Source organism: Herpailurus yagouaroundi, unplaced genomic scaffold (genome assembly GCF_014898765.1).
Source record: "Herpailurus yagouaroundi ecotype Mexico unplaced genomic scaffold, PumYag 187, whole genome shotgun sequence".
Taxonomy (NCBI): domain Eukaryota; kingdom Metazoa; phylum Chordata; class Mammalia; order Carnivora; family Felidae; genus Herpailurus; species Herpailurus yagouaroundi.
The window spans coordinates 9,520,175-9,532,032 of NW_024412418.1; the positions used below are offsets into that span (position 1 = coordinate 9,520,175).

At 49.1% G+C, this 11,858-nt stretch overlaps 1 protein-coding gene across 1 annotated transcript; it reads right to left on the reverse strand.

Moving 5' to 3' along the window:
* Nucleotides 1-597: 597 nt before the first annotated feature.
* On the reverse strand, nt 598-11,618 carry ACCSL (1-aminocyclopropane-1-carboxylate synthase homolog (inactive) like). Its single transcript, XM_040495389.1, has 14 exons — nt 11,060-11,618; nt 9,512-9,571; nt 9,007-9,077; nt 8,559-8,628; nt 8,248-8,314; nt 7,100-7,197; nt 6,771-6,848; nt 6,327-6,427; nt 5,158-5,247; nt 3,947-3,992; nt 3,712-3,853; nt 2,258-2,400; nt 2,019-2,172; nt 598-995 (listed from the first exon to the last, which is right to left on the reverse strand). The coding sequence occupies exons 1-14, from the start codon at nt 11,573-11,575 to the stop codon at nt 913-915; spliced, it is 1,719 nt and encodes a 572-aa protein (XP_040351323.1). The 5' UTR covers nt 11,576-11,618; the 3' UTR covers nt 598-912.
* Nucleotides 11,619-11,858: the final 240 nt, after the last annotated feature.

Here is an 11,858-nt window from a genome sequence, read left to right on the forward strand (position 1 = left end):
GTCATTGAAGAACAAGAACCACCAACTCTGGACCCAAGAGAGGGAGGATGATCACAAACCCAAGTGAGCGACCAAAGCTATCAATTGGTGCTAAAAGCTCTTGTGTCCTCTACAAAATGTGGTAGTCCCTGCTGTGCCAGTTTCACAGCATCAATCCCCCAACTAGAGTGCAGATATCCAAGAGCTTTACAGAGCAACTCCCAGGTGATGTGACTCCAACAGCTGAAAACACTCAATATGAAACTGGGAGATCCCAGGCTCATCACCAGAGATTCATTTTAAAAGCCTCTTGAACGGGGCGCAAATGGAAAGAACTCCTATTTGGAAGAAGGGACGTCTGGTATTATGCCCCCACCCTGCACTTACCCACTCAGGTGTAAGGTGGGCCTGATCTCATGGGATGCAGTGTCTCATAGGATCCTGACAGCTAGAACGCGCTCTGTCAATTAGAGATCACTTTTTTTCCTCCTTTCTGACCTTCCCCATGCAGTATTCTTCACATATAACCTGCCTTAGAATTTAAAAAGGACCAAAAAAAAAAAAAAAATCCCCCAAAGATGATACAAAAGAATGTAAAGAAATAAAATAGGCCTAGAGTTTAAGAGAAGATTAAATTTATTAGATACTAAATACAAAAGTAAAACCATCAAAATAGGGACCCCGAAAGCTCCCACCCCAAACTCTATAAAAGCATTCCACATAGGCACACAATGGCTAGCAAAGACTAAAAAGGTGCAACGCTTCCAAAACGACAGATGCTCAGCTTGAGAAAATTGATGATTGGGTCAGATGAGCCCATTCCCGGAAGAGCCCCTTGTTGGCTCTGTCACAGCATCAGGCCAAAACCCTCAGCCTTCTGGACCAGACGCTGATGTCAGGGATGCCCTGAGCATGTGACTGGCGGCAGCCCACTTACTCTCTCTGTGCATTCTCCAGTTGCTTCATGATCAGATCCTGCTTCTGCTCCGAGAGCACCTGATAGAACCGGTGCATGGCTAGAGGGTCCAAATGGGGACAGAGAAATGAAGACTTAATGGGCTTGCGGGTGGGTTCCGGACATCCCTAGATCATGGCAGACCACCACAGAGCCCCTCGTTCAGGGATGCTGAAGTTCAATCCTCCCTTCTTTGGGACAGATTTCCCAGTCTACCTGCCGCCTCCCCAGGGTCTCTTCCTAAGCTTCGTTATCACAGCATCCACCTGCCAGACACCTTCATATCTCGATCCTGTAACCTGGCTTCTAGCTTTGTCCTCATCAGGGTTTCTATCTGCCTCTAGTGTCCTTTGGCTCAGTCCATGCTCTAAAAGATGTTTCTGTAACATAAACGTTCTCTCGTTAACACTCCTATTCCCAGCAGGTAGAAGAGTGTCTGGTATGTGGAGAGATGCAATAAAAAAGTTGGTGAAATAAAGGTCATGTTCTCTATAACCTTCAGAGGAGAATCTGAAACACCACAGTATAATGTACAGGGACCTCCATGGTCCTCCGTCTGTCTCACCTACCAAACCACGGCTGCACAAGGGCAGTGCACCGCTTCTGATTAGCTGATAGTCCCAATGCCCTGCTCAATGCATGCACAGAACAGATACCCAAAGGGCGCAGTGTCCTTCAAGTGCCTATCTGTTCCTGTTTGCAAAGGAGCTTGGGAAATAGGAGATAGGAAAGTGGGGTGCACCTGGGTGTCTCAGATGGTTAAGCATCCAACTCTTGGTTTCGGCTCAGGTCATGATCTCAAGGTTTCATGAGTTCGAGCCCCAAGTCAGGCTCTGCTGTGCTGACAGTGCAGAGCCTGCTTGGGATTCTCGCTCTTTCCCTCTCTGCCTCTCCCCCCACTCGTGCTGTCTCTCTCAAAATAGACTTAAAAAAAAAAAAAACGGAAAATGGAACAGATGGTATAGGAGGGCTAGCGCTATCGGCTGCTAAAGGCCAAAAACAGGAAGATTCAGGAATCGGGCAACAGAGGCGTTGGTGAGGCATCTTTGAAGGATGCCAGGATTTGGAGGTCAGGACCATTCACCTTGTTTTAGCAGGAGGGGCTTATCCGCAAAGGTGATACGGAACCAGCCGGGCTCCTTGCACATGTAGGTCCTGCCACGGGACAAGATCAGCTTGTTGTCCAGGAAGCGGCGATGCAGGAGCAGCTCTTCCTCAAAGGTGCACGGATCCAGGTACTAGGGCAGGCAGAAGGACGGAGCTGAGCCCAGGACCCATCCGGTAGGTCTGCCCAACGGCACTGGGCCTCATCCCAGAGCTCACCATTTTCAAGTTCATCCAGATGTAGAGGCCAGAGCCACGGTTGAGAAAAGGGATCCCTAATGCCTCCAACTTCTTGGTCATGTATCCATGAGCTATCTGCAGCCGGGAGCGGTAGGTGGGCAGGTATACTTTGTCAATCCACTCTGGATGGGTGGGGAAAGACCGCTGTCACAGGGCTTGTGGCAGAGATCTGCCAGAGGGATCCTTACCCAAGGCTCCCTACCTGGGCTTTGTGCCAGCTGTTCCTATTCAAGACTGACTCTGTATTATATTTGATGACCTTTATCCCCAACACACCCACCACTTACCTAGAGCCGGGGTAGAGATATCAGGCTTCTCAATAGTCTGGTAGGGATGTTCTATTTGGATTTACACCCCTGATACAAAGAGTCAGGGTACCCCCTAAGTGAGGTTGATGTTGCTATTGTCAACTGGGCAAGTAGCAGATAATCAGAGCCCTCCTTACCTCCTGCCTCAGAGCCTCACGCAGCAGACTTTGAGAAACCTACATATGCTTGGGGAGCTTTTAAAAGTCCTGATGCCCAGGTTATAGCTCTAGATCATCTAAATCAGAATCTTGGGGGAAAACACCCATATATCAGCATTTAAGCTCCCCAGACAGTTCCCATGTGTCGAAGGCTGAGAACTAGTGTTCGAGGGGCTAGGAACCTGGTTTCTGCCAAATATCAAAAGGGCCTGGCACCATCCACCAGAGATATCTGCTTGGATTTCTCCTATCTGCCCCTTTCCCCCTGCCAAAGCTGAAAGACAGTGTCTCTAAACCAGATTATTGAATTACATTCATTTGTAACATTATATACCAGCTTTTAATTTAAATCCTCCAGCCTGGCATCTGCTCTGTTATAGGGAATTAAAGAGAAAGGGCCTCATCTAAGTTTGGGCCATGGCATTAGACAGGGCGGGGGGGTTCCTCTGAAGCCAGTATTCACTTGTGATCCACGGAGGAAGTTGAATCCAGGTGCCATAGATCCAGCCACACCAACGTGCCCGAATGGCAGCCCTCCTTTGGCCACCTTAGATGATGAAGTCAAGTCATATTCAAGGAGTCATGGCATTTCTTCGTAAGCTTTGCCTAAAGCAAGCAGGGCACTGGGGCGGGAAAACTGACCTCCACATAAAGGCGAATTTTGGGCTTTCAAGCCTTAGAGTACAATTTGACTATCCCTGTCCAGGCAGAGCATGAGCTCCCAGACAGTTAGACACAAGGCCCATCTACGTTTCAGGCCAGCAGCTCCGTCTTCCATCTCTGCCCTACTACACTATCAGAGCCACATCCTGCCCTTCTTCAAAACTTCCTGTCCTGCCACCACTGAGCCCAAGACAGCAAACAGAGTCTCAGTGTTTTAGACATATATCGGAGGCTCAAGCAGACCCAGGAATCCCCATGGCCATGGAGTCTAGCCAAGATCCCAGCCCGGGATGGGACTCAGTACCTCTGTCCTGGAGCAGCCGGCACAACTTATGCTGGGCAATGCCAGAAATGCCATGGAGGTAGCCAAAAGAGCTCACAGCAGAGGCCACCTCCCTGTTGTGGGTGTAGAGAACACCAAAGCGGAAGCCAGAGATGCCGAAATCCTAGAGGAAAAGAAGTAGGGGAAGGAATACCTGGTCTGCCCACCTCCTGGCTCCCTTTCCTTTCCTACCCAAAGACAGGAAGCTGGGGCTCACCTTACTGGTGCCCCAGATCACATGGGTCCTGTTGGGGTCAGGCAAACTGGAGAGGAGACAGTACAATCATGGTTATGAAGAAGTATGTGAAGAATGAAAACTTGGGGTCAATGCGGGTAAGAAGGGGAAAATGGACTTGAGGTCCTTCCTACACAAAAAGACCTACAGGGCCCAAAGTTCAAGAAACAGTTGCCCCAGTTAAGCCAGGAAATCAACAACAGGTATCGCTGGCGAACTAGATGGGACAGCTCCCAAGCACCCACTGAACGAAGCCCTCAGCCTGTCTGGTGGCCTTCCTGTAGCTGATCCAAAGCCACCTTTTTAGCAGTTAGCTCTTCACACATATGGGCCACCCGTTGTTTCTAAAATGTGCTCACCTATTTCTTATTGTCCCATTTTTGGTGAAGCTGCTCCCTCTGCTGGGCATGCCCTCGCCTTGCTTTGGCTGCTGGGATCCTATCTTAGGGCCATATACTATCCTTAAGAAAGTTTTGCCTTAGGGGTGCCTGGGTGGCTCAGTCAGTTAAGCATCCAACTCTTGATTTCAGCTCAAGTCATGGTCTCATGGTTCATGAGATCAAGCCCTGCATTTGGCTTCTGTGCTATCAGCACCAAGCCTGCTTGGGATTCTCTCTCTTTCCCCCCCTCTCTCTGCCCCTCCCCTGCTCGTGCTCACTCAATCTCTCTCAAAATAAAAACTTTTTAAAAAGTTTCCCCCTATTTCTATTCTCTCCCTGTGCACTGCTTATCAAGAAGTTCCTCCCTGACCTTCTGTAGGGCTTTATGTTGACAGTAACCTCTATACCATGCTGTCAAGTTATCTCATGTACAAAATGGCATTTAAAAAAGACACCTGGGGGGCACCTGAGGGGCTCAGTCGATTAAGCATCCAACTCTGGATTTCAGGTCTGGTTATGATCTCACCGTTCATGAGTTCAAGCTCCACATCAGGCTCTGTGCTGACAGCGTGGAGCCTGCTTGGGATTCTTGCTCTCCCTCTCTCTTCCCCTCCCCCACTCACATCCTCTCTCTCAAAATAAATAAACTTAAAGACACTTGAGAGGAAAGATGATGCTTTGCTCATTTTCACACTCCCAGTGGCACTTAGCCCTTTTCCTAGCACATAGCTGGTAAAGTTTATGGCACATGAACTCACCCTGCAAAAGCAGGAACCTCCTGGCTCTCATTCCCAACAGCTGAGGCCAACTCACCTTTCCATGCTCAAAACACTGTGGAATGTGATGAATTCATCAAACACAGACAGCATGTAAATCTCATCTATAATTACATGAAGGTGGTACCTGCAGGTTGGGTAAAAGAAGGAGAATGTCTAGGCGCTCTCCAATCTCAACTCATTTTCTTTTATGGTCTTCTCTGGACACAGATCAGCTACTCCTACTGCTCCAGCAGCCCATCCAACCCTTCCAAGCGGCATGGCAAGGTAGAAGGGGGGTGGCCACCAGAAGGGGTCTTTAGACCTGGCTCGGGGGTAGGAAGGAAGAGGACCCAAAGACACTCAGGAGAACATCTAACCCTTCAACTGTAAAGCAGAGACCAACGAGGAGGGCTGGGTGTCCCAAAGAGTTTTATATCTGGTGTAGTCAGGGAGCTCCCACCCAGGGTCCGAACTGAGTAGTGGCATTCAGTGGGCTCAGTGCTAATGCACATCATCTTGTTTATTTTCCCAACAACCCTCTGAAGCAGTGGTGGTATCTCCATCTCACAGATGAAGAAACAGTTTCTGAGACATAGTTCATTTCCTCAATCAGCAGATGCTAGAGCTGGGATTTGAACCTAGTTCTGTCAAATTCCAGCCCACGGACTTCCAGTGTTCATTCTCTTGTCCTCCTGTTCTGCCATGAATTGGTCTGGATTAGAGTTATGAAATTTGAATAAGTGTTTCTTCTGGAAAATGGGAGATGAGGTACCCTAAACAATAGGGCTATTTCAGAACTCCAGAGATGGTGGATGTCAACATGTTTGTAGGAATGGGACATGAGGGTTCTCTGGGGACACATCTTCACCCCACAAGGTCTGAAAGTCTGTCTTTCTCAGCACCTCAGGCCAAGTAGTTTGGGAAATGGATGCTGGGAGAGAGTGGTTACACAACAAGAATTGGAAAAGCAACAAAACCAGATCATAATTGTTATGTAGGTGTCTGTACCTGGGCAAGAAAAAAAAAGAAAAAAGGCAAAAATGTAGGGTTGAAGCATGTGGGCGCCTTTTCCTTCAATTTCAGTGTGAGTTCTACATAGCTTTGCAAAGTATACTGTGCAGTAAAAATATCGGAGTAAGTTTTGTCTGGTTCTGACTTCTTGACCGTGAGTGATCAGAACATTGTTAAGGGACTTTGTGTAGTCTTGAGGGGTGGAACTCTTACTTCTTGGCAAACTCCAGGTATTCTTGTAGTGAGTCTCGAGAGTAGACGTCTCCCAAAGGATTCTGAGGGTTGATTAGAATGAGGCCTCTGACCTTTTTCCCCTAAAAAAAAATATAAAAAACCATAACTGAGTGAACACAAGTCCTACACATCTACCTGAAGTTCAGCTAAAGGTCACATCAGGACACCCCATTATGGACACCCAACCAAGGCCTCATTGGGATCCCAGCTCCTTTAGGTGGGATCTTGAACATGCAGCCCCAGAAGGAGCTCTGGGGGCTGCCATAGACAAGGCTCAGGGCTCCCAGGGGGACATGGCCCCTGGGACACTGCTTCTTCCGAAGGAGCCCACACCACCGTGGTGAGAAGGTTGTACCGGGTCTCAGTCCTCAACCCTTCTCAGGGACAGCAGTGCCCACCCTGAAGACAGAGGTCCCTCCTTACTGTAAGCCTAGCCTCAAGTAGAGCTTGCTCCAGCTTGTCCACAGTGAGCTGGAAAGGATGGGGATTTGCATCTGTGACCTGGAAGACAAACGCTGTCTGAGAACTGCCTACCGGAAAGCTTCTAAGCCTTAGTTCCTCATCCCACAGACACTGAACAATGCTTCATGCCCAGGGCTGCAGCCCCACATGCCTTCTTTGCTCTAATTTCTCCATCTCCCCCCACTGTCACTTATATAGGAGGAAAGGGAGTTCCCCTACACCTTCCAAATGCCCTAGAGACCTTCCATTGCCTAGGTGGGCTAAGCAGGGGGAAGGGTCCCCATTCTGACCTCACTGTCCAGGTGGACAAGAATCAGCTCAACTTTCGAATACAGGCAGGCACTAAAGGCGAAGCCACCATAAAAGGGGGCAGGAATCAGAAAGGCCTCTGGAAGCACAGGGAGACAAAGTCGTCAGTCCATGGTCTCCCCGTCAGAACACGCCAGGCCCCCCAGACCAGCAGCAACACTATAGACAGAGAAGGTTAGTTTGGCAATCCATCCTGCTTGGGGCTTAATGCTTTTGGGCTCAGGCTCTATAAAAGTTGCATTCTTATAAATGTTATTTGGGGAACACTAGAGAAGTTTCTTCTTTGGGGGTATGCTAGAGAAGTAGAAGGGGAAGAATATTGCTATGAATGGCTCAGAATCCAGCTTACAAACCAAAACAGGCTTGCTAACAGGTGAAATGCTAGTCATCCAGAGTCTTACCAGCTCCAGTAGGAACACAAGAGGCTGAGGTCTGTGCCCAGAGGGGGCGCTCACCTCTCTGCATGGCTCAGGTTACCTCGACTTGGTGAACCCATGGGTTCTTTTCTTCCCGTTCCTTTGGCCTCATTGATGAGCAAACCAAGGATTCACTCCTTTGAATGTAACCGTCATCTTGGTAACTTCCTTCTATGCAGCCAGAGCTCATCAAGATCTGAGACTCTTGTTTGGGTGTTGTTAGGAGGGAGACCAAGAACAGATCCCTCAGCCTTGTTTGATCTAGAGCTAATTCGTTTTTTGTTTGTTTGTTCAGGTGGGGGGGAGGGGTTGTGTGTGTGTGTGTGTGTGTGTGTGTGTGTGTGTGTATTTTGTTTGTTTGTTTGTTTGTTTGTTTGGTGGACAAGGATAGGAAATCTATCTTGTGAGCCAGTTTACCAGGGCTCTCTGTATTGGAGTTGAGTCCAGAAGCCCAGCTAAGAATATACTGAATTGGCTCCCATTGTCACATTTCTAAAGCATAACTCACTGAGGACCATCACACGTTTTCCTTCCATATTAAATGGGGACCCAAATCTCTCGCTACTACAGAAATAGTAGGAAGATGTTCTGATGAATGTAGAAGTCCCAGTACTTTAGGGGAAAGGCCTTGGGTCAAGATATTCTTCTTCCCTAAGGTCCAGTGCCCATTGTGCTGCTATTTCCCAGAGGGAAAGCAAAGCCCATTAACTTACCCCCTGGATCACAAAGAACCATGGCCAGTGTGGAGAATACAGAGGAGCAGCCATTTAGAACAACTACCTGAAGATGGACAGAAGACAGAAATCAAAACCCATCCCCCATATAAGAAGGTCTAGCCCTTTTCTCTCCCTCCCCCTAGGATGGGTATCAGGAACCTCTTTATCTGGTTAGCCACTGGCCTTATCCATTGGCCTTTCCTCTGTCCTGGCCCTGAGGGTCTCTACTCGTTCTAGAAAATACAAAAGAGTCCCCCAAGAATAAAGCCCTCTACCAAGGGGGCAGTGAGGGTGGGAAACTGACTCACATTTTCTGGATCAAGCTGGTCAGGTACCTTGCAGTAGTAGGTCAGGAACCGGGCCACCTCTTCTCGCAGGCTGTGGACAAACCCAGAGAGACTTTGTGGTGCCCGGGCCCAGGGGCCCTTCCTCATTCGGGATCTAGACTACAGTCTTTTCCAAAGAGCAAGGTATCCAACCTCATGTTACAGGTTACTGACTGAGGCGATCACCTCCCCAGGCGACACAGACAAGAAGTATGAGAGTTGAGACAAGAAATCAAGCCTTTTGAATTATAGGGCAGTGTTATTTCTATGACACCAGGCTCCTGATGAGGTTTTGCTCTAGATATTTTGTAGAAGTTGTTACCCAAAGAAATAGGGAGGTAGCCAACCAAGAATCTGGTGCTTTGGGTCCTTCCCTGGATGAGAGCAGGTGTCTAGGGGCCAAGAGACTTTAGATCTGGAAGTTACTTACAATGGTTGCCCTCTCCAATCAGGATATTGCAGCAAGGCATCCTCAATGTAGTTCATATCACTCTGACTCAACTGTGGACAAACAGAGCATGAGGACAGCCAGCCCAAGGAAGCCCAACAGGCCTCATCCCACGGCTCAGACACATCTGGGTGTTTGCCCTACAACACAGGGCCTGACAGAAGACGAACAGGGAAACATGCCCCTTAATGAATGGAGGCCCAATCTTGTCATAGACTATACAAATAGAGAATCACTGGGGAGTGTCTGATGGCCCTACAGGGCCAGAGGCTCCCTTGGCAGCCTACCCACCATATATACCCGTCCACAGCACACCTCCAAACACAGTCAGTAAGCCAGAAGGTTAGATGTGCTATTCTAGAAGCTCTTTTCTCCCTTCTTTCCCCAAACTCCTAAGTCCAACTCCTGTATCTGCCACTTGCTAAGAAACATTCTAGTGGGACTAGGCCCGATGGCGGGTCCCAGCATAGCACAGGGCTTGGCTTACCCGTTCAGTCATCAGATCGAGGCAGAGCTTATTCTCACTGAGTCCAAGGTTAATGAAGCCCTGGAGATGGAAGGAATCTGAGATCAGTCCATTTGCCCTGCCCTATATGGGCCTCCTTAAACATTCTAGTAAATACTCATCCTAGGTTATTTCAAATGGAAATCTCACTGCCCCATGAGGCAGTTCAATCCATGTTTAACAACTTCAAGGGCTAGAAAACTTTCACAGACCCAAAAATCTTACAGCTTGCAAGTTTTCCCCTTCAGAGCCACATAGGACTTATATACCAGATACCAGTCGCTGAGTTCTTATCATGTGCCAGACCCTAGCACATGATTTAAAGAGAGCGAATCTTGGGGCGCCTGGGTGGCTCAGTCGGTTGAGCGTCCGACTTCGGCTCAGGTCATGATCTCACAGTCTGTGGGTTCGAGCCCCGTGTCGGGCTCTGTGCTGACAGCTCAGAGCCTGGAGCCTGTTTCAGATTCTGTGTCTCCCTCTTTCTCTGACCCTCCCCTGTTCATGCTCTCTCTCTGTCTCAAAAATAAATAAACGTTAAAAAAAATTTTTTTTTAATTTAAAAATAAATAAATAAATAAAGAGAGTGAATCTCAGAAAGATTGAATAACCTACTAGCCACGTGACCACAGCGATGGGCAGAACCCACCTGCCTGACCCAGTACCTGCCTCATACCCATCTCCTCTTCCATGAGAGGGCCCTTCAACTTATTGGAGGAGATATGGTCCCTCAGAGTCCAGTGGAGATACTGGGCTCAGTTGGTCCCCAGAGAAGCAGATGGCCATTGACCACACATCACTTAGCTAAAAACAGAAAAGAAGGTTTGACTAGCACTGTCCTCCATCCTTTGGCTGGAGAGCTGTAGTGAACCTCCCTTGCTGGAAGTCTCTCGTTGGCTCCCTAACACTTAGGATACCATCCCAACACCTCACGACGGCCTGCCCCCATCCACACCTCATCACAGCACCCATTTCCCCCAACCTAGCCTTTCCCTTATCACTCCCAGCCCTTCCCACCACGAAGCTTTCACACATGTAGTTCCTCCTACCTAGAGGTCCCCCCTCCCACCACCTCCACCATATGGCTGGCTGATTCAGTCTTTAAGACACCTTAGACCACCCGAAGCAGGCAACCCCTTGTACACTCGGAATTATTATTCATGTTCCTTTCCCCAATGGCTGACTACATTCATCACTAGACTGAGTTCCATGAGGGCATGTCTGCTTACCACTTTGACCACAGTGACTCCTAGTGGGGAAGAGCATGGACTCAGGGAAAGCAGGCTGGGGGGGGGGGGAGGGGGCGGTGGCGGGAGTCTGGGGGAACTGGAAGGCAGGGGACTCAGACACAGCTCTTAATTTTATTAGGCATGTCACCTTGTTTCTGTGCCCATTTCCTTATCTATAAGACGACAATAGCGTCTACTTTACGGAGCTAAGAAGAGTAAGAGAGCCCAGTACTTGGCACAGGACTCAGCCAACCCTAGTGATTGGGGCCCTTGAATAGGTGTCTCCCCCTGCCCTCATCCTCACCATGGTGTTCTTGTCCTCGTGGTATTTGTCTCTTTGGTAGATCTTGTAGTCCTGGAAGCTGGAGTGGTATAAGGCAGAGATGTCAATCCCACGGCTGGACAGGTGCTGACTGACAAATGTAGCTTCAAGATCACTCAGTTGGTGAACTGGCCAGTCAGGCTGCCTGGAGGACTGGGCCCACTGCCCACCTCTGACATCACGCCTAACATCCAGGGAAGAGCAAGACGGTTGGAGCCCTGGGCCACCCATGGCCCCAGACTGTAGGAGGTTGACCAACTGGTACATTAAGCGGCCCAGGAGGGCTTCCTGCTCACTGGCGGCCTGACTGTGCCTCTGCTCCTCCAGCACCAGGTCCTGCTGCAGGTGCCTGGTTGTTAGGTGCATGAGGTTCTTCTCTATGGTCTGCTTCAAGTGCAGCATCATCTCCATCAGGTGGGTGTGGATTCTCTGGTTTCTGAGGCCCTGACCCCTCATCTGGGCAGAGGGCATACGGAACATGCCTAATCGATGACTCATGCTCTGGGTCTTTGTCTTGGCCTCAGCAGGCTGGCTGGAACCTGCAGAGAAAGCGAGAGACCATGCAGTGCATTAAAGGAAACCCTCCTTGACCCTGAGGAGATCCAGGCCCGATCTCAGGCTCCTCACTGCCTCCTCCTACTTCCATGCCTTGGGTATAGGTACATGTTGGCTCAGGGAGAATTACCGACTCATTTGAGGGCAATGCCTAAGAGGCCCCAAGCCCAGACCCTGGAACACTGTAGTTAAATGGCATTAAAATGTGTTCTGAAGAAGAGCATTA